The sequence below is a fragment of the Poeciliopsis prolifica genome, unplaced genomic scaffold, assembly GCF_027474105.1.
Source record: "Poeciliopsis prolifica strain line A6 unplaced genomic scaffold, Auburn_PproV2 SCAFFOLD005, whole genome shotgun sequence".
In the NCBI taxonomy this organism is placed as follows: domain Eukaryota; kingdom Metazoa; phylum Chordata; class Actinopteri; order Cyprinodontiformes; family Poeciliidae; genus Poeciliopsis; species Poeciliopsis prolifica.
The window spans coordinates 7,607,650-7,633,294 of record NW_026562380.1 but is presented as its reverse complement, the minus strand read 5'-3'; the positions used below and the strand labels follow the sequence as shown (position 1 = coordinate 7,633,294).

The following is a 25,645-nucleotide window of genomic DNA, read 5'->3' as shown; positions in this document are numbered from 1 at the left end:
GACAGTTCCTATTAAAGTGAGAGGCACCGGGGAATCCCAGATGTGGTTGCACTTTACTCTAGCGATTGCTCGCTCTACAATGATCCGCAGCCGAGCAATGGTCTCTGTCTCTTCCTTGCTGAACTGACCAGGATGCCTAAATGGTGGAATGATGAGTTTGGCTCCAACTTCATGAAGGAGGTCTTGAATGAGGAAGCCTTTATCTGCCATGACTTCATCTCCCAGCTCAAGCAGAGGAAGGATTCCACTAACCTTCGTTATTTCTTTGTCGGAGATGCAGCCTGTGTACAATCAACTGTGCTGAAATAAATGTCACCAACTCACAGGAAACAACTCCAATCAGTCCTTTCAGTGTGGTGTGGTTCTTGTAGGCAGAGAACGTTTCAGACTGTAAGGTGAGGGATGATGGCGTTTCCAGAGCAACTTCTGTGCAGTCCAAGATGACACGGACATTTGGAGAAAACTTCAGAAATTTCTGAGGCATACTGGCTTTTACCTTCTCACGACTAATCCACAGGTTGATGGAAGAAACACAATGAAGAGATAGTTGGCCCAGGTGATGGTCACTCAGCTGACAGTAGCTATGCTGACTTGAAACATGTCAGCAATGAGCTGCTCCTTCATAACCACAGCAACCCTGAATGAGAACATCAGGAACTCATCAATCAGAGGCATGCAGCGGGCAGGGCTGGCTTCAGCACATGCTTCCTCTCCAAGTTTCTGTGCGCTGGTCCAGTAGACCAGGCGTGATGCAGAGGCTGCAATGGACTCCCAGAAGATCCGGAACACACATTCAGATGGAAATTTGGTGTAGAACCGGATCTGGTCATTAGAGGCACAGTAGCGGCTAAAAAGTGTGGCAGACAAATCCACTTTTTGAAGTCTGGCCTCCAACTCCTTAATATAATCCAGAGCTTCATCAAGTGCACCTGTAAAACCACAAAATAAAATAGCAAAACATACAGTTAGCAACAAGTTTTAATTATATATTTGAAACATTACTTCTGTGAAGATCAATATGTTGTGAGTCAGAGCATGTATGTATAAAGTCATTGACTTAATCTTTCCACAAAATACATAACCACATAATCTCATAATTTCATTATTATGTGATCATAATAAAAATAATATTATAGCAACAGTTATATTTTACTGAAATTATCTTACATGGAAAATATGCAATATACTATCTTTTACCTGCGGGTGGACGTGCCGTGTAGTCATGATCCGCAGTAGCATCTTCAGCCTGGCTAGCTTTCTGAGAGAAGACAAGCTGTCGTTTCTTAGCCCTCTCGAAAGCAGACTCTCTCATTGCCGGTGCAGTGAAGTTATTCCAGGCAAACAGGGAAGGAACGTCTCCACTTTTAAGGCGGCTGGTGGTGGATCCGCTAACAATATCCTTCGGTGTGAAGTGGCGGCTACATACGAAAGTGCTCCCCGTCTTTATGCAAAAGTCGAGAGCTTCATCTCTTCGGATCGCCTGGATCCACTGCCTCCGTTAGTCCAGGTCCGTCGGGAACGCATGATATGACAGATAAGGCTGTTTTCTTGCCCCACTTGAACAACCAGGGACTGAACAAAAACAACTGCGCCGAGACTGAGCCATTATCCTAGCCTTTTAATGCTAACGCTATAGCCACCGGAAGTTGTCTAACCTCACATCCGCCCCGGCCCCGCGCACATCCGTCCCGGCCCCGCGCATGCGCATAACAGTCCCGGCCCGCGCATGCGCATAACAGTCCCGGCCCCGCGCATGCGCATAACAGTCCCGGCCCCGCGCATGCGCACATCCGCCCCGGCCCCGCGCATGCGCACAACCGTCCCGGCCCCGCGCATGCGCACAACCGTCCCGGCCCCTGCGGTGGATGTGCTGTGTCATGGTCCGCAGTAGCATCTTCAGCCTGACTAGCTGCCGTTTCTTAGCCCTCTCGAAAGCAGACTCTCTCATTACCGATGCAGTGAAGGGACAGCTCCACTTTTTAGGCGGCTGGTGGTGGATCAGCTCACAAAATCCTCGGGTGTGAAGTGGCGGCTACATACGAAAGTGCTCCCCGTCTTTATGCAAAAGTCGGGAGCTTCATCTCTTCGGATCGCCTGGATCTACTGCCTCCGTTGGTCCGGTCCGTCGGGAACGGACAGATAAGGCTGTTTTCTTGCCCCACATGAACCACCAGGGACTCAACAAAAACAACTGTTACGAGACTGAGCCATTTTCCTAGTCTTTTAGACTTTGTTACTTCAATATTGAACCCTTAGCATTAGTGACAAACATGTAAGAGTTATAAAATAGTGTCTTCAGTCTGAGGCTTCTACGGATTACCTGACTACTGCTACTGAAGATTCGCGTCACCACAGCATCACAACTTGACAATGACTGTCCGAAGATGCTCGGATGATATGAGTTATGACAACATTTAATGCCCTTTTGGGAAAAATAAAGTACTTTTTAACTTTATTAAATTCTCAATTAGATTTAGGCCAGTATTTTCACTTGACCGTTCCAATATATGATTATGCTGTGTTATAAAATATTGCACTGTAGCTGTACATTTGCTATAAATATTTGTTTTTAGTAACAAAAAGCAATGTACCATTTTCATTTCATTTCACAGTTATGCTTTACTTTGTGCATTAACACATTTGTCACCCACTGTAGATAAACCAATAATTCAGGAATCAACAGTTCCACAATTAGTTTATAAAATACTCACCCTGTATATCAATCCTCATCTAAACTGTCTGTGTTACTCAACCATGAACAAAGAGTTTTAATCTGAAGTTGCCGACCTATAAAAGCAGCTCATAAATGTGTAGCTTTTACTCAGTGGGACGGCTCATTAATCCAACAACAGATGGGCACTGTAATGTTTAGAAACTTGCCTGAAGAGGTGTAAATAAAGCATGTGTTTAGGACTATTCACATTGGTAAGTTAATACGCATTTGGTGCTCCAGTGGGGATTTTCAACAACAATCATGGTGATCATGGGATTTACTTATACATTTAAACTCCTCCCGTTGTTCAGTGATGTGCTTTTAATGGCCATTGAAGATGGAGACCACAGTTTGGTTCTGTATAAGTAATTTTTCTACTTTTTGTTACGTCTTATTCATGGACTAAAATATGTGCTGTTAAGCTTAGAGAATTATTAGAACAACCCAACAGAAAATGGATAAAGGCACCTGAAACAAAATGATCTTCTTTAGCTAAATCTCAAATTGACAAAATTTCAAAAACTGCAGCCTTTAGTTATAACTTTTTCCTTCAAACTGATAATGGAATTCAAAACTTTTATATGTTTATAAATGGCCCAGATATTTGGGCGGGGAGCTTTGTTTTTGCAGTTGTATGTGTCTGTAAAAATCACCTCTTTGTCTGAGTGCTATAGTTTTCATCATAGGCTTCGTAAGTCCCGTCTTCATATTCTTCATCATATCCGTCTTCATAGCCCTGCAATAAAAGAAGCAACAAATATTAAAGCTGACATGTTTTCTCATTCCTGTCCAGTGCAGATATGTAAAAATGAATATATAATACAAGCCGTGCTGAGCTACATGGAAAAAGGCATTTCTTTCAGTCTGTAATGCCCAACAGCAATTATTGATTAAAGCTGTTGAAAGAACATGCCTCACTTTTGGAGCCTAATGAGCAATTTCTGAGGCTCAAACCAGATCTTGAAAGTTTAGACATACGGATATGTATTTTTGGTAAAGAAGTGTAAAAATCCTTAAAAATAAATCTTTCAGTGCTGTACTATATCGCAGTATATAAAAAAAAAAAATTACCAACATGCAACTTTTAATTTGAGCATGTTTAATTAGTAGAAAAAGAAAAGAAGTTACAGTAGATAGAGAAATTTTTAATGAAGTCACTGGTGGCACAATTGTTTGTGAAAATTGTTTGTACCTGTAAAAATCAGATTAAAGGCATAAATGTTACTGTAGCATTTCCTGAATTTCTGCTTTACTTTTGTAAGTTGACCAAAGTTATTGGGAACTTTTAATTGGTAATCCGTGACATGACTCTTTTCTTATACTGTATATATCCCTGGGGATAAGAAACAAGGGAGAGGACATTTTCTTTCAGTACTTGCCACTAGAATAGATGAGGACCCATATTTTCCTTGCAACCACACAATAATATGACAGTAAGGGAAGTAATAAGGAAAATCTCCAAAGGTCACTGCTGGATAACTACAGCAGAGTTGCATATTTGGGTCAGCAAACCTCCATAACAGCCATTAAAGGCTTTCCACATAGCAACCATGTGTTTGGGATTACCTTTTGCACCATCATTACAAGTGAAAGGAAGCATTTGTTAAACCAAGTTTGCACTTTAAGTGGCGTTTTGTGCTGTGATTCGGTAGGCAAAAATTTATAAAAGGATGAATATGTGCTAAAAAACTGAAATACAGTGTAAAGTATGGAGGAGGATGTATGTGGCAGGGTTTTTTCCTCTCTATTACAAATGTCATTGTTAGAATGTATGCAACCAAAGAAAGAATAAATGTGAGTCATCACTGAGTATTTTAGTTGGATGGTGAATCAAAACAAATGGGCAAAACGGCACAGAGAAGGTTCACAAAAATAACCTTCTCCAGTGACCATCACAGTCTCCAGACCAAAGGCTAATAGAAAACATGTTGGGAAGAGCTGAAGAGCAGACTGCATGAGAGAACCTTGGCCTCTGGATGATTTAGACAGATTGTGGAAAGAGGAATGACCAAAGTTTCTTTTCTCTGTTTGGTTCAATTTTTGTGAAACGTTAAAGGGAAAACTATGTGATGCCTTGTTGGCCAAACGGGGTCGTAATACCAGCAGGGGTACAAATATTTGATAAAACCAGGGTTGCTGATAGATTTTTCTGTGTCCATAGTAACTTTAATGCAGGTAAAAAAGACCAGGTAGCAGCTGCTAATGTTCAGCGATAAGAAAAGTGACTAAACTACACAGAGCACACTGCAACAACCACCTACACTTAGATGTTTAGTGAAATATCTTCACTTGAGATAACTACATAAAAACATAAAGAGAAATACATTACTGTGTTCCAAAAATCTGGAGTTTGAACTTCTGTTTGTAAATATTTTATGCAGCTGTCATACGGTCCTACAGATAGAATTTTATGGTTTTATTGGTAGTGCTGAATCAAGTGTAATTTCAACCAGGAAAACAACTTGGGATGCTTCACAGTCCTATTTTTTGACTTCTGATTTTTCCAATTTCCATTGATTTACTCATAAAATCCACTTTAAAAGAGCTGTTTAGTTTTACTGTCCAGTGGATGAGTGCTAATAAACTCTGCAGAGATTCTTTCAGTTACGACTATGTGCTGTGAGTAATTAAGTTTTATGAGGTGATGTGAGTGCCTAGTTGACGTCTTCCTCATGGATTTGGTAGAAAGTCTCCTGGAGGCACCACTAAATCTGAAAAAAATAAAGCAATTTCACATCCTTTCCAAACTTTGGTTCTTTTCAGATTTTCTATTAGCTAGAACTTCAAAGATGTCTTCATACACTCATAAGACAAAAGTATTTATTTGAGATCTCAGGATGAACATTTTACAAGCTGGAAAGTCCCATCTCAGCAAAACAAAATAAAACAACAACAACAAAACATAAGATTTATGAAAGAAAACTTGATGCAGTTCTTTAAGTCTTGGTTCATCTCTATCTACATTATTAGTCCTCCTGTATCAGTTTCCCTTTCTTCTTGCCACAGCTGCACCATATTTCCTCCGATTGGTTTATCCCTGCTGGATTCTTCTGTTCCATTCCTTTGCTTGTTTCCATGCTCGTGCTCCTTTTCCTGTTTACTTCATGCAAACAATAATTGCTTGCATGAGTCTTTAGTGACTGCCTATGTCTTTCCCTGTCTCAAACAAGCAAAACATTACAAGTGTAAGATCTCCATCTATAAGTCGCTATTAAACCGTCATGAAGATTGGCCGGAGGAGGCTCATTACTGTGGCCCAAAACCTTCAGAGTGCTGAGGAAAGACACCGGGGATGAAGAGTGAGATGACACAGCCAAACTTGGTTTTGAAAAGCAAGATGTAGCAGCTGAAACTCTGAGAATGATGCCAGGATGCACATGGTGGCAGATTCTGCCAGTCGTGCCTTTTCTCAAAAGACATTAACACTGAGTATTTGGATTTCTTTCCTTTTTTTCTTTTCTTTCAATATTATAGTTGCAGGTTTCGTCTGTCTTTGGTTTTGGTAAACTACAAATAAATATAGCCCCCTCCCCCAAAAAAGGCACTTTTCAAACTAATTTATTAATTAAAAGGAAAACTATTCAAACTATTCAAAAGGTTAAAACCACAATTGGCTAAAAAGGAACACAGTGGCCACACTAACATTTGCTAAAATACAACTTGAAGTGTGTGTCCTGTTACACCGTTTGCAAAGCTAACAAGTTTTCAGAAAAAGAACTATACCGACAGACAGACAGACAGACATGATGGTGGTGGTAAGATTATCTGGGGCTGCTTTGTTGCATCGGGCCTTTACATTTACTTTTTAACAGAAAATCCTTCTGTAAACATCTGGCCATGAGTTTTTGACCTCAAGCACACCAACACCTCTGAATGTCTGACATTCAAATTTGTTTAAATAGTCTGAAACATTTCCGTGTGACAAAAAGGAAATATTGATCTTTGATAAAATTGACACTTAAATGTGTTAGCAGCCTCGTATCAACATGTGTGTGTGTTTCTTATTTTTTCTGTTTCACTGCTGACTTACAGCTGCAGTTTTAAATATTTAAATTTCAAAAGCCTGACCATGAACAGGACCTGTAAACTATATTATGTTTTAAGATATGAATTATTTCGTGCTCTGTTTTTGAATAAATACATTTTATGTAATGCCATCCATATGATTTGAAAACAGAGCATATTTCTGAGAATGGATTTTAATTCAGTAACAAGTGAACAGATGCCAGGGCCCCCAGGTGTGCTGAGACTGCAGTAGAACCACGCAGCAGCCACAACTCCAGTAAGCTCAGCTCCACATCTCCCAACCATCTGCACCAAAAGACTTTAAAACAAAAGAAATATTTCAATTCACAATTCCATGTATCAGTGAAAGGTGGTATTTAAATTAAACACATTTGTTTACTTGCTGCATTATGTGGTTTGCTGTTCATAGTTATATCTTAAGAAAGAAAGTTGACTTAGAAGATCAGCTCTGCTTTATTTAGTTTGTTTTCTAGCACCAATTGAAAACAAAAAATAATCTCAAGGTATTTTACAAGAAAATACTCAAATCACATTATTTAGCATACTATCAATTCAATCTAATTAATCAGTATAAGCTCAGATTCAAGTTCAGAAAATACAAGTCAAATTTGCCCACAATTATAATATGTTATATAGTCAAATTTAGTTAATTACACATTTCCAGCTATTTATCTGCCATTTCAATAAAATCTGGTCATTGACTATGTAACAATTCCTCCTTCTGAGCAAGAAGGTAAAAGTGGTAAAAGTGGAACAAAACAACTTCCTTTTCACAGGAGTCAGTTATCAATGACATAACTAAATGTAAGAGGCTCTCTCAAAAATCATAATCAGCAAAATAAATATGAATCAGAAACACTTTTTTGCATTAAAAAGAAAATGATAGCATTTTTAGAATAATCAATAACCACAGAAAGACAGAAAAATTTAGATATTGGTGCTCCAGCCGTTGCTTCCTCAGGTAAGAGAATTTGTCTAAGTCGACATGACATCAGATTTCTCTGCATGGTCATTTACATGGAACAGAAACAAACCTGCTGGATTTTTGCAGATAAACCACTGTAGAAATAGGAAGTTAAAAAAAAAGATTGTTTGGGTTGGATGTGGATCAAAAGCAGTCTAACAGCTGGAAATGAGGTTTGGGTTGCTCATGCTGTGGGTTTATCTTGCAGCAAACAAGAGATAAAATTAACTACACAACTCTCAAACAGTGTGGCATTGATTTTTAAATACGAAAGTGCAAACTGGATATGTTTACAACAACATAATGATCCTAAAGTCATATGATCCTAAAGTACCACAAATCTGTGCCACACATGGTGCAGTTGATTTTTTTAAAATTACATTTTCCTCTTCTAAACATGGCAGTTTAAATATCCCCCAAAAATCTTTCACTTTTCTCCTTTTACATATTTGAAATGTCAAGTGTACCCTCTCAGATAAACACACACATTTGGGCAATGCCTCCACATTTAAAAATAAATAAATAAATAAAATAAATAAAACATCATATTTAAAGAAGCTGGGTGAAACATGTAAGACTTCATCGTATTCTTTCTACCTCAGAGAGAAAACCTACTCTTTCATGAGAACATATCTAAAAGAAAGCAACTCCACATAATATTCTGTCAAATGGTTTATTCATGAGAACGGGAATAATCAGTCTCAGCAGACCAAACAGCCCGAGTTGAAAATGATGTGAAGCCACAGTGTGTGCAGAGGAGTATAGTCAGCTACTGTTTTCTTATTTAAAGTGTTGGATTTTGCTCATTAAGAGAGATTTGGAAGAATCTAAAGTGCTCTTGTTTCTTTTTCATTCATCTAATTTCCTCTAATCCTTTTCTGAACTTGCTATTTAAAATAAAGCTCCACTGTAAGATATACAAGAATCTTTTCCCTTTAAAAAAAATAAATAAATAAAAAAATCAATTCCTCTTAATGTGTCAATAAAATGTTGTGCCAGATGCAACCCCGGAGGCAGACAATACCTTCCATTTCTGTCTGTAGCGATACAGAAACAGTATAGCTTTCAATGTTGAGTTTGTCTGTCTTTTTTTAAGGTTTAGGACACAAAAGAAGAGACATCAGCATGAGGGACATCTGTGATGGTGACATAAAAGAAATTACATTTACTGCGCTTGTACACAGGATCGTCTCCCATTGAGTGATGCTGATTCAAACCGCTCCGCTTTCTGTGTGGCTTTATTTGTGCGAACATGAATTTGACTAAATTAAAGTTAGGGATTATGTCTTGGATTAAGTTGTTCAGGGGATCCTCTATTTCTCCCGTTCCTGCATGAGTCTCTCCCCACAATAGCAGAGTCAGAAACCCGCATATCTCAGTAATTAAACATTTCTTGAGCTATCCCATACGGAAATTGGCTATACTGAACCACAACTGTAAAGCAGTCAGTGGATTAATTTCGGAGAAATAATGGGTTATAAAAATAAATCTTCCATTTTCTTTTCCCTTTTTTTTTTGTCTTTTATTAATACAAAGTCATATAACCCAAAAATGGACTGCATCCAGACACTGCTTTTCTTGGTTTATTGACCATTCAAAGTTTTCTTTATTACAAGTCAAATTCATGTTAACACAGACACACATCCACGGTTTTTCTCCCCACAACTATGTTGGTAATTTTGGAAGTTTTATTTTAAACATGCGACAATTTGATTTACTTTTTCTTTACTGGGAAGATCTGTGAAGCACATCAGCTCACCATGAGGAAGGTATTGATCAAGTTATCTCCAAAGGTCCCAGCTAAGTCACATCTTTTGATTAAATATTGCAATGCGATTGAGATATGCTGTATGTTTCATTGTATTTTAACTGTATGCCAGAAGATAACTAAATAAATCCAGACAAAATTAGTCTGAAAATTTTTTTTTCCTGTACATACATTCTGTAAATACTACATAGTTGTAATATTGCTGTAACAATGCATGACTGAGGTTATGCATTGTTAGTGTATAACAATGCCCTAACAATAGTTTAAAAAATTTGTTTTTAAACTAATTAGTTTTAAAACTAATAAAAAAAATTGTTTATTTTTTAAAAATAAACTAATTGCCATAATAAATAAAGCAGCTCATTTAGCTTTTGCCTGTTTGAACACAAACTGTGAATAAGTTTGAGTCTACAGAGAGTCGACTCTTGTTGTGGTTGTTAAAGAAGAGCAAATGTAGTAGTTGGATTAAAAGTACCTTTTGACAATACCATTTAAGGAGGTATTGAATATACTTTTCATTAAGCTCACATATCTGCAATAAAATGTGTTTTCTAATTGGTCTAATTAATATTCTAATCATAAATGTCATGTTTTCATTACCTGTTAGTGGAAAATCATAATAATAAAAAAATAAAGCCCTTCAAACACCTGTGTGTAATTAGTCTCTATAGAGTATTTCACTTAGTGATAAATTTTGTGAAATAAATGAGCCTTTCAATTATATGCAATTGAATGTGTATGCATAATTTCCCATGTGTTTCAAAAATGTCCTGCCTGAGATACTCCCCCATCTACCCATTTGGCTCAAAGGTTTCGCAAACAAGGCATAAGGTATTGCCAGACCACATGACTTGGTGGTAGAGGAGAAGCTACAGTCTTCAGTGCAGTGGTTCATGGTTTGATTTCTGATTTCTGGCCAAGGCTAATTGCTGTATGCTGCTATATAGATACAGGTCTGTTTTTGTTTTACACCAGATTCCCATTATCATATTGTCATTCTAGAACCAGACACTCAGGAGATTTTCACTTTTTCATGACATTCAGATGGTATTTTATCACATATATGTTTATATGTAGCTGAATATTACATTTCCGTCTGTAAAAATGCGAGTTTTACAGCAACAGTGACAACAAAAAGCATCTTTGGGGCGAGTATTGTTTGGCCTGTCAAGAGTCAAAGAAAACAGAATTGTTTGTTAATCTCTCCTCAGCTTATCTCTTTTGGCTGACCTCAGTATTGCTTTCATGCATAACATGCATTCAACTTCAAGAGGGTATTATCTGTAAACAGGCCAGGCTGTAATTAATGAGGCTTGATTCCTCCAGTTTGACACTCATCTGTAAAAACAATTAACTCTAGTGCTTTTTAACACAGCAGAGGACATAAATCAAATGTTAACACAAGAGTGGAGTCCTCGCTCAGTGTAATTAGGACAGCAAGAACCTAAAGGCCCTTAGCACTGTGCTTCATTATCAATTGACAACCTGTATGTCCCCTGACAGTGACTGATCTTCATAGGGAGGTGCCTTCCAAAGCCCATTATGCGTAACTGAACGGCGGTGCAAAATTAGATTTGCTGGCTTTTGTTTCTGTGAATAGATGGTGTTTTTCACCTTTTGTTGGTGCTCATATAGTGTGGAGCTAAAAGAATTGGTTTGATTTTGATTCATTCTTTTGCTTTTAATAAATAAATGCAAACGTATGTAATGTGTAAGAAAAGGAGTATTTCATAAAGACTCAAACATATTTTATTCCACTATGAGCTCGTATCTCTACCTTAATTACCTTTTTCTTTGTATATGTTTAAAATTATATTGTCCTGTAGCTTACTTATTGTTTTGTTTTATTTATTTATTTTTTTTATATTTTTCAACAGCGCTTGCGTCAGCTGCCATGTTGCTTTTTATAAGTGCTTTACAAATAGAGTGGCATGTTATGGTAAAATTTAACTAAGTAAAAACACAAAAAAATAATTGTGCTGACACAAATGGTGAATTATGGAGATGTGAAGAATAAGCAAAACATGATTTTGCAGCATTAAAATGCAAAATAAAAGCATTTATCTCAACCGCTAATGAGGCTTGGTTGTGAGTGACTAGTTTGACGACGGATTTTTGATTTTCCATCACAGGCAATGTCAATTCCTTATGGTGCATCCGACCTCACTATGTATTCTACTGGAGACTTTTTATGTTATTTTAAATAACTTAGTGAGCATGTGTGCTGCATACACTTGTTTTATTAAACAAATAAATTCTGGATGGAAAATTACCATAGTTAATATAACAAATGATTACTCAGCAGTGAATATGAACCCATTGTTATATAATGTAATTACGTTTCACTCTCATAAAATGAGTTTCTTAATCTTTTGTGTTCAAGAAATAGGTATGAGCAGTTTTGTTTTAAAAGAGTGTCGTTTTTCTTTTCTCTTTTTCTTAAAGTCTTCCTAAAGCTCTGTGTTTAATGACATTAAAAGCATTTTCTCTATAGCTTTGATACAGTTCCATGGTTCAGGATTAAAAAAACATGCTGTAAGTTTCAATTCTTACTATCTTTTTGTACTTGCTGACTGTTACTAAAAGCTGTGTCACACTTTAAATCCTCTCCTCCATCATCAGTTCTGACATTAAGGGATACCATTTGATCCAGAAGGGATTTGATCTTTAGCATTGAGCTAAGGCCATGGTCCTGGTCCATACTGAAAAGCATCAATCACATCTTTTATCTGCTCCCAGCTTTCCTTTCACACTTTTCACTTTGAGTTACTCACACTGTTTGTCTCGCTGCTTTCTGGAGAACGAGTGCCATTTGTTCACTAATGCCACTTTAAACTGCCACTAAACAATAGCTAGCAGTGGTAATGTTAACACATCAGCTGCAGCCTAATGCAGTATGCAAACCTTAGGCCAACATCTAATGGCAGCTTTCTCAGCAAGAAAATTGTAATCTTCATTATTCTGAAGAGCCAAATAAAAAAAAAAAAAATAACTAATAAAAAAAGCCTATTAGCAAAAAAGAAAAAAACAAAAACAAAACAACCTTTCTATTAAGAGACACATTAAATTTCCCCCTGAAGGATCTGGCCCAAGTCACTGGGGAGAGGACTTGTGTTCTAATTATATTGCTACAGGTATACACAAGGTTTGAAAGCTAAAAGTTTTCATTCTTATTGAGTTTAAGATAAAATAGCTCTTTTTTTTTTGCTTATTGGAGACACCATCATATTTAAAAATTATAAATCAGTATAAAAGGTTAAAGCTGATAAGGAAGCGTTTCCCCAGTTTGTCCATAATTGTTTATTAGTGAAATGCTAATGTTCCCAGGGTCCCACTCAGAGTACCGCCTCGCTTTGAGTGAGGATAACTGTCTAGTTACTTGGGTTGGATGCTACATTTATTATTATCCTAACTATTAATCCTGCATAATGTTATGTATTGCTTCTGCCGTAGATTTATGGTTTTCTGTTTTGTTTAATATCTTGATTGTGTCTTTCAATAATGATGCTGCCGTTATGTGTTGTTCATAATGTAAGGCGACCTTGAGTTTTTAAAGTTGCTGATTATTATTATTATTATTATTATTATTATTATTGTTATTATTAATGTGTTAGGGCAGAGATGTGATGCCAAATTATAATGATCTGTTCTGACCCTTGAATAAAGACAACTCACTTCAGAAGAGTTGCAGTCCTTTAAAATGTAGAATAACATTTACTGTCACTGCATTGGCTTTAACTTCAATGACAGCATGAGAGAGTCCATTTATCACCTCAGTCTCCAGAGTCTCCCTGTCACATGAAGGTATGGAAAAAGGCTACAAATATTATGGAAACATAAATCTGTCATACAGTCAGTAAGTACAACAGCAAGATAAAGAATCCACATATATATATTTATCCCTGTTAGCTTCTTATGAATGTGAAACAAACTAGTCTACGCCACAAAAGGACACATTAAACTCTAGAAGAAAAGTGGTACTGCACTATGTCCTACCTTTCTTGTTGTTCTAAAATGGTAGAAGTTTGCTTTTAGGCTAGCCATTAGCTTAAGCCACAGGGAGAAGCTCATCTGGATTTATACTAAATGAAGTCATGAAGAGAGTTAAGTACTGGAGCTTTTAAGAGAACCACACAATTTTCAAATTCTACCACTGCAAAACAAGGCCATAACAGGTCTATAATTATGTAAGATAAATCAGATGTGCATTTGCAATAGAAACTTATGCAGCCTTGAGTTTTAAAGATGGATTCGTACAAAAGAAATCATGAAATGTTGAATTAGATGCAGGCAATCAGAGAAGCAGCACAGGAAGAGTGTGCATAAATATCATGTCAAATGCATATTTTTTACTTTGAGAGAAACTGAACTCTAAAGTGTTGTGTTTCTTTGAATACCGGTATCTATTAATGAAAAGTATTGCCTCATTGAAAACAACAGCAGAGTAGACTATATGAAGTTTACTAAAAATACAGCAGAAAGCAATAGCACATTGTAATCATAAAATGTGTTGTCTTAAAGTAAACGCGAACAATGTGTGGTTTCCACAACACTGGAAATGAATGGTGACTCAGAAGAATAAGCTATATTAATTTCTGACTACACAGACGGTGCTTAGTGGGATCAATTCTCAGCTGGTTTTATAGTCTCCCGGGGATTAGTCGAAGGGAAAAAAGAAACTACAAGAATCATTTCACACAAAGAGCTGCACTCCAGGAGGAACAAAGTATTGGTGTAAAGGATCCAGTAAAGTCGGATTTGCGGCAGGATATTAAAAGAAAAACACTAAGTTCACAAACTCCAGAGCAAACACTGATACATGATAACTGCCAGCTTCCTAAAAATTTCCTTCACAGTTTTAAATCAATAAAGCACTCAATTTGGAACAGTTTCAGACTTTTCCTGAGTATCACCTTTATAAGGCAGACTGACAGTTTGACAAAAATCCACCAGTGAATATCCTCTAGAGATAATACATAATGCTCATGCACATAATATTTTCCTAAAAGAAAATACTGGATGAAAAGGGAAACCATGCTAAAGTTGCGCATTGCAGGATTCAATAACTTTAGTGAATAGAAAATTAAGCTAAATCAAATCTTTGTTAAAAAAAAGGTCCTGTTACAATCTTCAAGCATGCTCAAATGTAATTATTTTATGTCACAAAGAAAAAAAAAAAAAAGCAAAATGAGATATGAGAGAAGGGAGTGTTCAGGACAAACTCATATTTCTTTAATCCCCTCGTTTCCCTGCTTCCAGCCTCCTTCCCAACCTCCAATTACAAAGAGAAGAAATGCTTCGCTTTTTCGCTCCTCAGAAATACACAGGCTCTGCATCAGGACTCAATTTGGTTTGGTAATGAGTCTACGCTTGTGCATTTCCCCATGCAGACAGCCCAATCTTCAACTGCCTGCACACATGGGTTCTTTCTTTTTTTTTCTCTCTCTCTTTGCAGGAAAGCGCTGAGGAAATAGACTGGTAAAAGTGTTGCCTTTTTTCATCTGGATGAAACTTGGAGCTTACTTCTGGTGTTCTCTTTGTAAAATGACCTTGAAAGATCCCTCAGATCTCAGGACAAGCTTGTTTTCAGCTTTGGCCTTGCATAATTTTTCAACATGGAAACCCAGAACTATTTCAAGTAATGTGAGAGATTTTGCAGAAAGCTAATCAAGGCACCAAGAGGCCCTTTATCTAGAGTTTCTTTCTTTTTGCATTTTAGTGATGCAATTATTTACCGCCGAGGGCTTCATGGATTTGTGTCTTCTTGCACACACTTTTACCTTTGGGAGACCTTCAGTGGCACTTTTCACAATGTATGTGATTTATTATTCTAACCAATATGCTTATTTAATTCCTAAAGAACAATACTGCTGTTTTGTAAATTTCATTTGCGGAAAAAAAAAAAGTATCCTATTTGTGAATATTTAGTTTTCCACTCTGGAGACCAACATAGTTTCCCTCCCTTCTATTAGGCACTGGGAAATAGCTCAGATAAAGTAAATGCAAATACAAAATTCATGTCTTTGGAAAAGGTGTTTGTCAGTCAAGTTACAGATGCTATCTAAAGCTGTGGCTCTTAAAGGCGCACTGGTGTATCTGAAGTTCATAGCAATACCTTCATTATTTTCTTGAGTTAGTCAGAATCTGCTCTTTTGTGTTCAGTCATAAATAGCTTTTTCTTTGCTCTCATTTGAAATAATTTTTCCAATGTATGTGATGACTCACTTCTGCCCATGTACATTAACATACTGAGAAACATGTTACTTTGATTGAAACAGTGAGGAACAGTAGGTGATGTTGCACATGAATTTCTTTCAGGTCTTTTAAGCATATTGTGTGGTATTAAAATTTTAAATATTTCTTATTTATTGGGATAAAAATGTTCAACTGGGATTTTTACTTTTTTTTTGTTTTACTGTAAAAATGTTTTTAATTTCTTTTAATTGATAAGGGACTGTTATTTAACAATCATTTTGAACAGCACATGTGTAAATGCACCCTATTGCATAAAATAATCAAAGCAGTGTTTTTAGCAAAGTAATAACATAATATACTGTTTTTGAAAAAGTCAACTTCACAAAGCAAATTCTCCCCTTTAATATAAAAGTTTAGAATTTAAAAACCAGAATGATTTCAGTTGGGTCTTTTTGTGTGTGATGCATTTTTTTTCAGCAGCAGCTTCTTTCCTCTGTCTAAAACATCCACGTTAAGGTTAACTGGCAACTCTAAATTACTTTTTTTTGGTGTGTCAGCGACTTGTTTAGGTGGTTCACTGTCCTTCTCTCATTGACGGCTGACAAGCACGAGCCTTCCAGCTGTTGAATGAGATGAAGCAAGTAAAGAAAATGGATTGATGTGTCTTGTTAGTCCCTGATCGTACAATGTTTCCAATATCTCTTTTTATTGGCTGATGCTGTTTGTTTGTATTGATTGATGTGTTCTTCTGCCTCAGTTCTGCAACATTGCTATAGCTGTCTGTTGGAAATACTATTTATTGTACTTTTTGTATTGCACTAACACACCAGTGCCTTATGCTTCTGCACATTTTCATCATTCTGGTGTTATTGCTTATTTCTGATAAATGAGTTTGAATCTTCTTCTTGTTTGCATGCAAAGCAAAAGCAATGTTACTAGTTTTGCAGGATTCTGATAGTATCCAATGTGTTACAAGAAAAAAAATGTGTGCGTGGTTTATTGTAGAGAATTCTTTCTTTTGGCATTGTTTCTCTGTTTTAAGTTTAGTTACAGCTCAAATAAAACAAAAAGATTTAAACTGTGCTCCAATAAGGAGAACCACAAATAACTAAATGTATGAAAACAAAGACTCTTAGTGTGATTTTTTGTGCATTAATTTTTAACTATTTCTTCTATTTTTTGCTCTTGCAATGTTTTGCTTTGTTTGCTGTGCAGCACTTAAACTAAAATGGTCGTTTTTAAGGTGCTTTCTAAATAAATTGGTTTAAAGTTGATTGCAGAATGTTAAAACTTCAATCATGTTCTCTAAATCAGGCTCCCTCACTTTGAAAGAGATTGGATCATTTATTGTCTTATCACCTATGTCTTTTGTATGAAACCTTTGAGATACACTCATAAATACAATTATAGATTATTGTTAGCTTTGTAAAATAATGGCAATGAATAGTTTTTATCTTATTTATCCCATGCAGAATGCCATAAGTTAGTGAACATGATCAAAGATTGGTACTATGAAGCAAAACTTGTGGCTTATGGAGTAAACTTCAGCTTAGTTCAGTACTTTCAGTTTTACAGCGCTGAATCGCATTTTAGTTGACAGTTGTGAATGTGCAGAAAGGCCAGCTCTCACAATTAGTTTGCAAAAACCGTGCATTCATACGTCAATGTCTGACTTGGCATCTGCGGAACATCAGACTTTTATTGCTGCAAATAAAAAATCTTTTGGATTATCCATGATAATTTTGGAGTGTACAATTTACACAGTAAAATATGTTAACTAAAATAAGGGATAATTTCTTATTGCTTTATTTTTTGCAAACTCACGTCGTAGGATGAGCATTCATAAAAAGCCACACTCATCCAGAGCACATCGAAGTGGATCAGAGCATTTCTGATTGAGTCAAATTTCCACCAGAGAGACTTTCTGCATTTGAGTAAAGAGGATTGGACTTACATAGTCATCATATGATTCATGTGTGGCTGCTAACAGTGGGGGCCTGTATCCAGAGTTTGCTGCTGCCCCCCTGGCCCTTGGAGCTTGCAAGTCCCTCGTCAGAGCAGTTTTGGGAAGTTTGCTGTGTGTGGCTGCGGTTGTCCCTCGTGGTGTTGCTGCTCTTCTGCTTGAACCTCCGTGGCCCCTGCAAAAACAAACAAGCACAGACTCAGAATCTTGCCTCACAGCATTTTTTGTTGTTGTCAAAGGTGGAGTTATTTTTGCAAGAAAGTAGAATTAAGACAGATCTGGCAGATCTCTCTTATCTTGGCATATGCGTAGCCTGACTGTAACATTCTTAACTCTAGGTAAAATAAACTGGGAAAAAAAAACTACTGAGGTAAATTGTGCAATCATCAGAGAATTCATAAGTATTTTTTTGTTTTTACTTACACAAAATATGACTGAGAAACACCATTCTTTCAGTGAGTCTGAACAGTACCTTCTTGTTTGTACAAGAACACCTGCCTAAGGCTGTAGGCACACATGTATTAACAGCATTACTGAATTCACCAGCAGAGAGGCCAGAGGACCGGGGCAATCAAGAGGAATTTAGGCCATATTGTTTCTTTAATAACAGTGTGACTGTCCAGCAACTGCTCCACAGAGAAACTGCTGCAGCGATAAGGATGTACCATTGTTAACTCACTTTTTAACGTTCTCCCTGAGGTGAGATAGAACACCTTCCTTCCTTCTGGCACATCCTCCTCTAGGTAGCAGCACACTGGGAGCCAAAATACAAATACTCAAAAGAGGAATTTCTGGTGGCATATTTTTCATGGAGCTTTGAAAAATTGCTTATCGTTACAGTATGAGGAGGAAATCATGGTAGGGAAGTAGTGGGGATGTTTTTTGAATTGGGAGCAACCCATGGTTGTGCTGGATTTAGCTACTGCTTGAATCAGGCCATGCTGTCATGGCACAATGTGCCTGCGTTCTCCTGAGGGACTGCCACGGCTCAGGTGGATTACAGACAAATTGCTTTAAAGGTGTTTCATGCAGGTAGCTGAATATATGGCAAAGTCAATCAAATGCTATTTTTGTCTGGTGCCGCTTAGATCCCCAAACTCTGGATACATGGAAGAGAAGAGATTTCTGTCTAACGTGAATGATTAAGGTATTAAAAAAAATTCATGGAAAAAAAAAAAGCCTTTTTTTAATACTTAACACTATCTCCCTCGAGGAAACATGGTGGAAATTGAATTGAAATACGGGAAAGAAAATCTACAGAACCAATTAATCTGAAAATTCACCATGAAGGTGGACACTTCGTGTTTTGTTATTGAAATGTACCTCGTTCACAACATCCTGCTGAGCTCCAGAATATCCATAAGGGCATTGAATTTTACAGCATGACGCATTATGGCTGATAAATGTCAGAGGATTAACAAATATTCATACGCCTTCTATGGGTCTAAACAGCCATGTGTCTCCCCTCTTTCTCTTCACTGAATATAAATCTAATTTAAACTCAAGACATGTTTTTGAAGGTGTTCTAGAAAATAGCTACATTTTTTAGAGCACCAAAGGAAATTCTGCTTCTGAAATTGTGCTGCCAAGCTCTTGTGCAATTTTTTATATGAGCAAGTATGCACACATTTAGGGAAAGAATATGTCTATATCTACATATTCAAGCAAAATACAGGACTATAAAAATGTATTTTCTCTCCACACCACAGTTGCTTGCAGTCGGCAGACAATGTGAAAAATTATCTGCCCCCTGAAAGCAAAAGAAATTTTGAAAGATGGGAAAAACATTAAAAAAGCGACCTGCTGCTATGCAGTCTTCATAAACAGACATCTACAAACACAACTAAAGATTGAACTTAATATTGACAACATATATAGTTGAGCCCGACGTGATTCAGATTTAGGTTTAAAGTAATACTTTAATTTTGTCAACTTGTTCCTCTGACTCGATGTGACCCAAGTTCAAGTTACGGTTATAGTGAAGCACTGAGTGTAGTCTTTTTCTTTGTGTTTGCAGTTAAAAGCCAGATTTAGTAAATGATTAAAGATAGATTGTGACCTGATGCAACACTAGGTTAAAGTTGCTCACATCTGATGAACTTGATGGCTGTGTTTTCTTTGCTGTGTGTTGAGAGCAATTTATATTCTGAATGAAGTGCAGACATATACCAGAGGAGCAAACAAGGGCAAAAAGACTGAGCTAATGACACGTTCAGTACGGACTATTGAATTTTATCTGTTTTTTCATTTACCACAGTAGTAATTGTCGACCACACATTTTATATATAACATTCACCAGCTTTATTCAAGGATTTCTTTCGGTTCAAATCTAAGTTGCCACCTTACATTGTGGATGCTGTGGTTGTTGTCCTCAGGCTCCTCCCCTGTATGCTCCTCCCTCTGCTCGACTCGTCTGATCCGTTCAGCAAGGATAATTCTCTCAGCTGCTCTTGCCTAATCTCGTCATTGTAGTCCTGTGGAAGCAAAAAGAGCAAAATCACACACTAAAAGAAAGGACACCTGTTTTCTGACTGCAACAGATGGCTTTACCAGCATTAAATGAAAATGATCTTGACACACAGGAAAACCACACTGTTCTTAGGCATTAAATAGTTGATGAAGCATGCTGTCTTTTGTTTATGTGGCACACATAGTGTAGTAGGTAGTTATTGCTCTTGACACACACATTAAGCATAATTAATGTTGCTCAGAAGGCCTACTGCAGTAAAAATAATTAAAAAAATAATCAACACTTTTCAGAACTCAAAAGTGTTGCCATGTATGGAGACAGAAAATAGAGTCCTGTAGAGTATTTCTGCCTCTTTGATTTTTCCACATTTCCTCCTTTTTACAGTGCCAGACATCATCACAAGCTATTGGAATTTTATGTGATAGACCAGCATCACAAGTATGAAGTGGTCCATACTTGTGAAGTGGAAGAAAAATGATACATGGGTTTCAATTTAAAGAGTAAAAACGGAAATCTAAAAAAAAAAAATCAATACACACATATTTTTTTAGCCCATTCCCTGCATCATGCTTTTGGAGAGCAATCTTTTACTCCGTCAAATCAATACCTCTTTATGGTATGTCTTTACCAGCTTTGTATATTGAAGGAAGGAAAGTATTTCTCATTCTTCTTTGCATAATAGCTTATGATCAGTTATGATCTGGACAATTAGATGATCGTTATTTTGGCACTTTTAGCTCTCCTTAATTATTGTAAGGCTGGGTGAACAGTCATGTTTTTTTTGTTTTTTTTTTTAGATTTGCAATGGGTTAGGGACATTCCATGTTTAGATGGTGATTTCAACAGGGCTCCTGATGTTCAGGGCTTAGGATATTGTTTTTTTCTTAAAAACAATACTCCAGCTTTACCCAACTGATGTTTCTTGGTCTTCATCACATATGTTCTCTAGCAAACCTTGGGGGTCTTTACAGAGCAGCTTCATTTTTACTGATCCAGAAACTACAGAAAAAGCAATGTAGTTTCTGAATTTCATTTGGAGGTTTCAGACAAAAGGGGATTGGATAGAAATGCTTACACACTTGAGATTTCTGTTCTTATTTTCTATCCACATCATAATTACACATAACTTTGTGTTGGTCTGTCATACAAAATAAAGTTTGTGGTTGTAACATGACTAAATGTACAAATGAGGTAAAGCACTTTAACCTCGGACGCACTTAACAAATCTAATAGTTTGTACTTTATGCTTTCAGGATTTTTTTCTAAATATTTTGTCCTTTGAATTATTTCTTTCAGCTCATATTTAAATATGGATCATTACACAGCAGACAGAGGAACAAAGACAAAGTATCTATTATCTTGTCATCTCTGACATACTAACAGGCTTATTTCTCTGAAGTATTAAAAGATTTGCTTTGCTGCCTTGTCGTTTATTCCTATATTTTTGACAGATATATCAGTAAGACTTTGTTTGTTTTTCTGTGTATTTGACCTGGTGGTATGGAAAGTGACAACACTGATAATTATTCCAATTTCTAGTGAATCACAGTTCACAAGTGTCGTGGAAATAAACAGTACATCTAGTTTTTCATTTAAATTTTCAGATCATTTAATTTAGTTATAATCTTATCTATTAATCACTTCTGTTTGATAAAAATAATATATCTCAGCTTTCAACATCAGACAAATAAAATAAAAGCCGAATTGCGTTCTTCGTTGACTTTAAATATATATCTGTCAACTCTTTTTTAAAAGCAAAGTGACACATATTTCTAACTAAATCACACAAATGTTGAGACTTCTACAGTGAACCTAAACAGGTGAAGATCTATCAAACCAAAGCCCAAAGATATATTGACATTTAAATTGTGCATAATTTTTTCCCATGTGCACCTTTATCAAGCCGCACATGGAAAGCTGCACTCCTTTTATTAATGAACCACTAAGGCTGCATTTGTTGACTTGGTTTTCTTGAAAAGGAATGGTGGAGCTCTTAATAGGGAAGCTGGCAGCTCATACAAAGGACAACAAAGCAGCCAGAGCTCGTCAAAACTGACTGTTGACAGAGGTGCTAGAATGAGTGCACAGAGATAACCTCCAATCGGAGCCCTTTCTGGGCTGACTGTTTGCTCTCTGTGATTAATTCTGACCATGCATGACCTTGAACAGCCTCACCGCTGTTCATGAAGCTAAAGTTAGACTTTACAAGGTCAGCAGAAGAAGGGTGGTCATACCGGTAGTCGTGGTTCTAGGTCTATTACACAGCATTACTTGTTTCACATACATTTCTTCACAGTTTATCTTGATTGCTTCGACCTGCTTAAAGAAATTGGGATCTACTCAGTTTTCAACATCACTATCTCAGCAGAGCAGAAGACACCTCTTGCAAATGTGTTCACCCTTTTTCATTGGATTGACATATTTCCCTTACTCTTTTGCAAAACAGTTAGCATGGTTGTCACTCAAGTGGTCCAAACATTGTTTTTGCTATGGCAACCAAACAGTTAAACAATGGAGTTTGGACTGCTTGAATGACATTTGTGTTAAAAGCATTTAGCACCACTTGTTCCTTACTATTAGAAGCTACCTAAATGAATCCACTGAAGCACCTTTACTTTCCACAAATCTTCACGTGGCAGGCCTTAAAAGGTAATATGTGTTTTTTTTAAATGGTTTTGTTGGCTAGTTACATTTTTTATATTTTTTCTGCATCTTTAATGCCAAAGGACAAAACCAGCTATTTCGACTTTGCAAAATCTGATGTTCTAGTTATTCATCCCTGCTGAAAATTTAGAAAACATTATTAAAAACTGGACTGAATCATAAAATAGTAGAATAATTTATGTATCATGTATCGTTTCACAAGAAATTATGCGTGAAATGATAAAACAGGTCAGGAGGATTTTTGGAACACATTATGACTCGTGGTAGCAGAAAAAAGAGTGCAACATTTTTTTTTTTTCATCAAAAGCCAGATGCTTCACACATAGATTCACAGCATGTCTTTCTGCCTTCAGAGACCATTCATTTTCCAGCAATTTCTATAATCTAATGCTGATACCTTTATCTTAACAACTATCAGTACCTCATCCTAACCTAAACTCAACTTATACCCTCGTCCTAAACTTAATCCAAAAAAACACTTCCTCTTACAGGGACCCCTTAAGGAGCAATTTGTCCTCACAACATTGCATTTGTTGAAAAAATGTCACAATGTGTGAAATACAGTCACGTACACGTTGAACATCTACAAATGTTTGAGAATGTTAGCCTCTTCCAGTGAGGAGGAAAAAGAGCAAATCATTGAATGATTTTGTTTATTAGTTTTTTCTTAACTAGCTTTAACAATTTTGGGTGCTAATATTTTAAATTCCATTAAGAAAAAGGGTCCAATACACACCTTTTCATACTAGATAACTAATCAGTCGAGCTTTTAATGAGAAGCCAGCCCTGAACCAAATTATGCATCAACTAAATTATATATATTTTATTTGGTGAGGCTCTGATAACAATTCCTCAGGCATTTGTGCTACCCTTAATCTGCTGCCATTTGGGCTGAGATTAAAGCAGCAGGGCTACCCATATACATGGAGGATATCCTGTTCTTCCTAACTGCCTCTCACTCTGCAAAATATTTATGGGGTATTTGCGCTTCCATTTGCATTTGTATGTCTTTCTAATCCTGAAACAAAACTCTAAAGTGGATATTTATATCTATGAATGAAATTACCGTCCTGCAGTTTTTCTTTGTTATAGACATTCTATGCATTAAAAACCATGCTGTAAAACTCTTTTGGTATTCCTAAGCAGCAGCATGGACATTAACAATAAAGCCCTGTGTCTTTTTAACATGTAATAGTATCTGGACTGAGCTGTGGATGCTAACGCACCTGAAGCAGTTAAGTTGTCATTCTATGTGTTCGACATGCAGCTTTATGCATGTAATTTTCATCAATGTGCGACTTCTGCTTAGAAATAACCTGACAGCTTGGCTTTTACAGCACAGCTTTTAATGCATAGAATGTCAGTAAGAAAGGAAAACAGCAGGACAGTGACTTTATTCTTCACTGGAGGCGGGAAACATCTGTCACTATAGATACTGACAGGTGCCTGTTGTGTTGCATTGTGTGCAAATCCATAAGATCCCTAAGGCAACAAGCAAGATCCATGTAACAGAAGGTACAATGTCTTTATTTTTAGGTTTAGTTGGCACATAGAGAGGCTGCTTGTTAAATCTAGGTGTACACTGCTCTAATCTAACTAAATATTTGTAGACTTGACTCAAACACCAAACACCTCAACAGCCAATATGAAACCAACATGATTTTTCCCCCCTATCAATCAGTGCTTTATCTTAGAATAAGCTTTACAAAATTAAGACAGGATAAGGCGTTTTACCAATTGCAACTACAGTATTTTCTCCTGTATGGCAACAATGTCAGTTTCTAAAAAACTCTGCAAACTGGTCCATTTTCAGTGATTCCTCATCATTATTTGTGGTGGGAGATTTTCACAAAGGAGACAATCTGTTTACCCTCATGGATGTGGATATGTTTTCATTTATTGTCCAATCTACTTTTATTCTAATTAAAACACATGGCTGCGATATCTAAAAGAACAGCAACACATCTTTTTCCAAACTGCAGCAATAAAGCTAGAATAGAAGTTCTGCTTGCAGTATTCTTTTTATTATTCTCACACTGACAAAACACATTTGCATTTTTATTCCACAAAAATAAATAAATTCCCTTCCTTTTTACTAGGACAGGTGGATGACAGTATTACAGCGCAAGGCACAGCAGGAATCAAATTGGCTACTAAAGTAAAATTTAAATTGTGAGCATGACAGCTTTGAGCATGACAGGGGTGTTGCAAAGGGTTTTTATTTTATATTCAAACATGTACACTTTCCAATGAATGTTTTGATTACAGACAACATGAAACTGCAGAGGTTGTGCATATATTAATTATACATATGTGTATAAACATATATATATATATACATATATATATATATATATACACTACAGGAAGTAAAGAGCATCCCTGACGGTGTGAATGTGTGAAACATGCACATCATTCCAGATGTCTTGTTCATCACCTTATTTGCCTCTATGAAGGTTTATTCTGTTGGGCTTACTGTGAACTGCTTATTTTTTTTAATTATGTGATAGATAGATAGATAGATAGATAGATAGATAGATAGATAGATAGATAGATAGATAGATAGATAGATAGATAGATAGATAGATAGATAGATAGATAGATAGATAGATAGATAGATAGATAGATAGATAGATAGATAGATAGATAGATAGATAGATAGATAGATAGATAGATAGATAGATAGATAGATAGATAGATAGATAGATAGATAGATAGATAGATAGATAGATAGATAGATAGATAGATAGATAGATAGATAGATAGATAGATAGATAGATAGATAGATAGATAGATAGATAGATAGATAGATAGATAGATAGATAGATAGATAGATAGATAGATAGATAGATAGATAGATAGATAGATAGATAGATAGATAG

General features: G+C 36.4%; 1 protein-coding gene across 5 annotated transcripts in view; it reads right to left on the bottom strand.

Moving 5' to 3' along the window:
• khdrbs2 (KH domain containing, RNA binding, signal transduction associated 2) overlaps window positions 1-25,645 on the bottom strand; it is an 82,723-nt gene that overhangs the window by 15,041 nt on the left and 42,037 nt on the right. For 3 of the 5 annotated variants that reach the window (XR_008605962.1, XM_055029831.1, XM_055029834.1), the window contains exons 5-8: window positions 19,976-20,103; window positions 18,309-18,383; window positions 17,621-17,804; window positions 3,367-3,449 (exon numbers count right to left, since the gene is read on the bottom strand). Coding sequence is in view for 3 of the 5 variants with exons in the window: in XM_055029831.1 (XP_054885806.1) it covers window positions 3,367-3,449; window positions 17,621-17,804; window positions 18,309-18,383; window positions 19,976-20,103 (470 nt within the window). In the remaining 2 variants the exon portion in view is untranslated. The remainder of the gene's footprint in view (window positions 1-3,366; window positions 3,450-17,620; window positions 17,805-18,308; window positions 18,384-19,975; window positions 20,104-25,645) is intronic. The other 2 variants (XR_008605963.1, XM_055029833.1) reach the window with 1 other exon arrangement.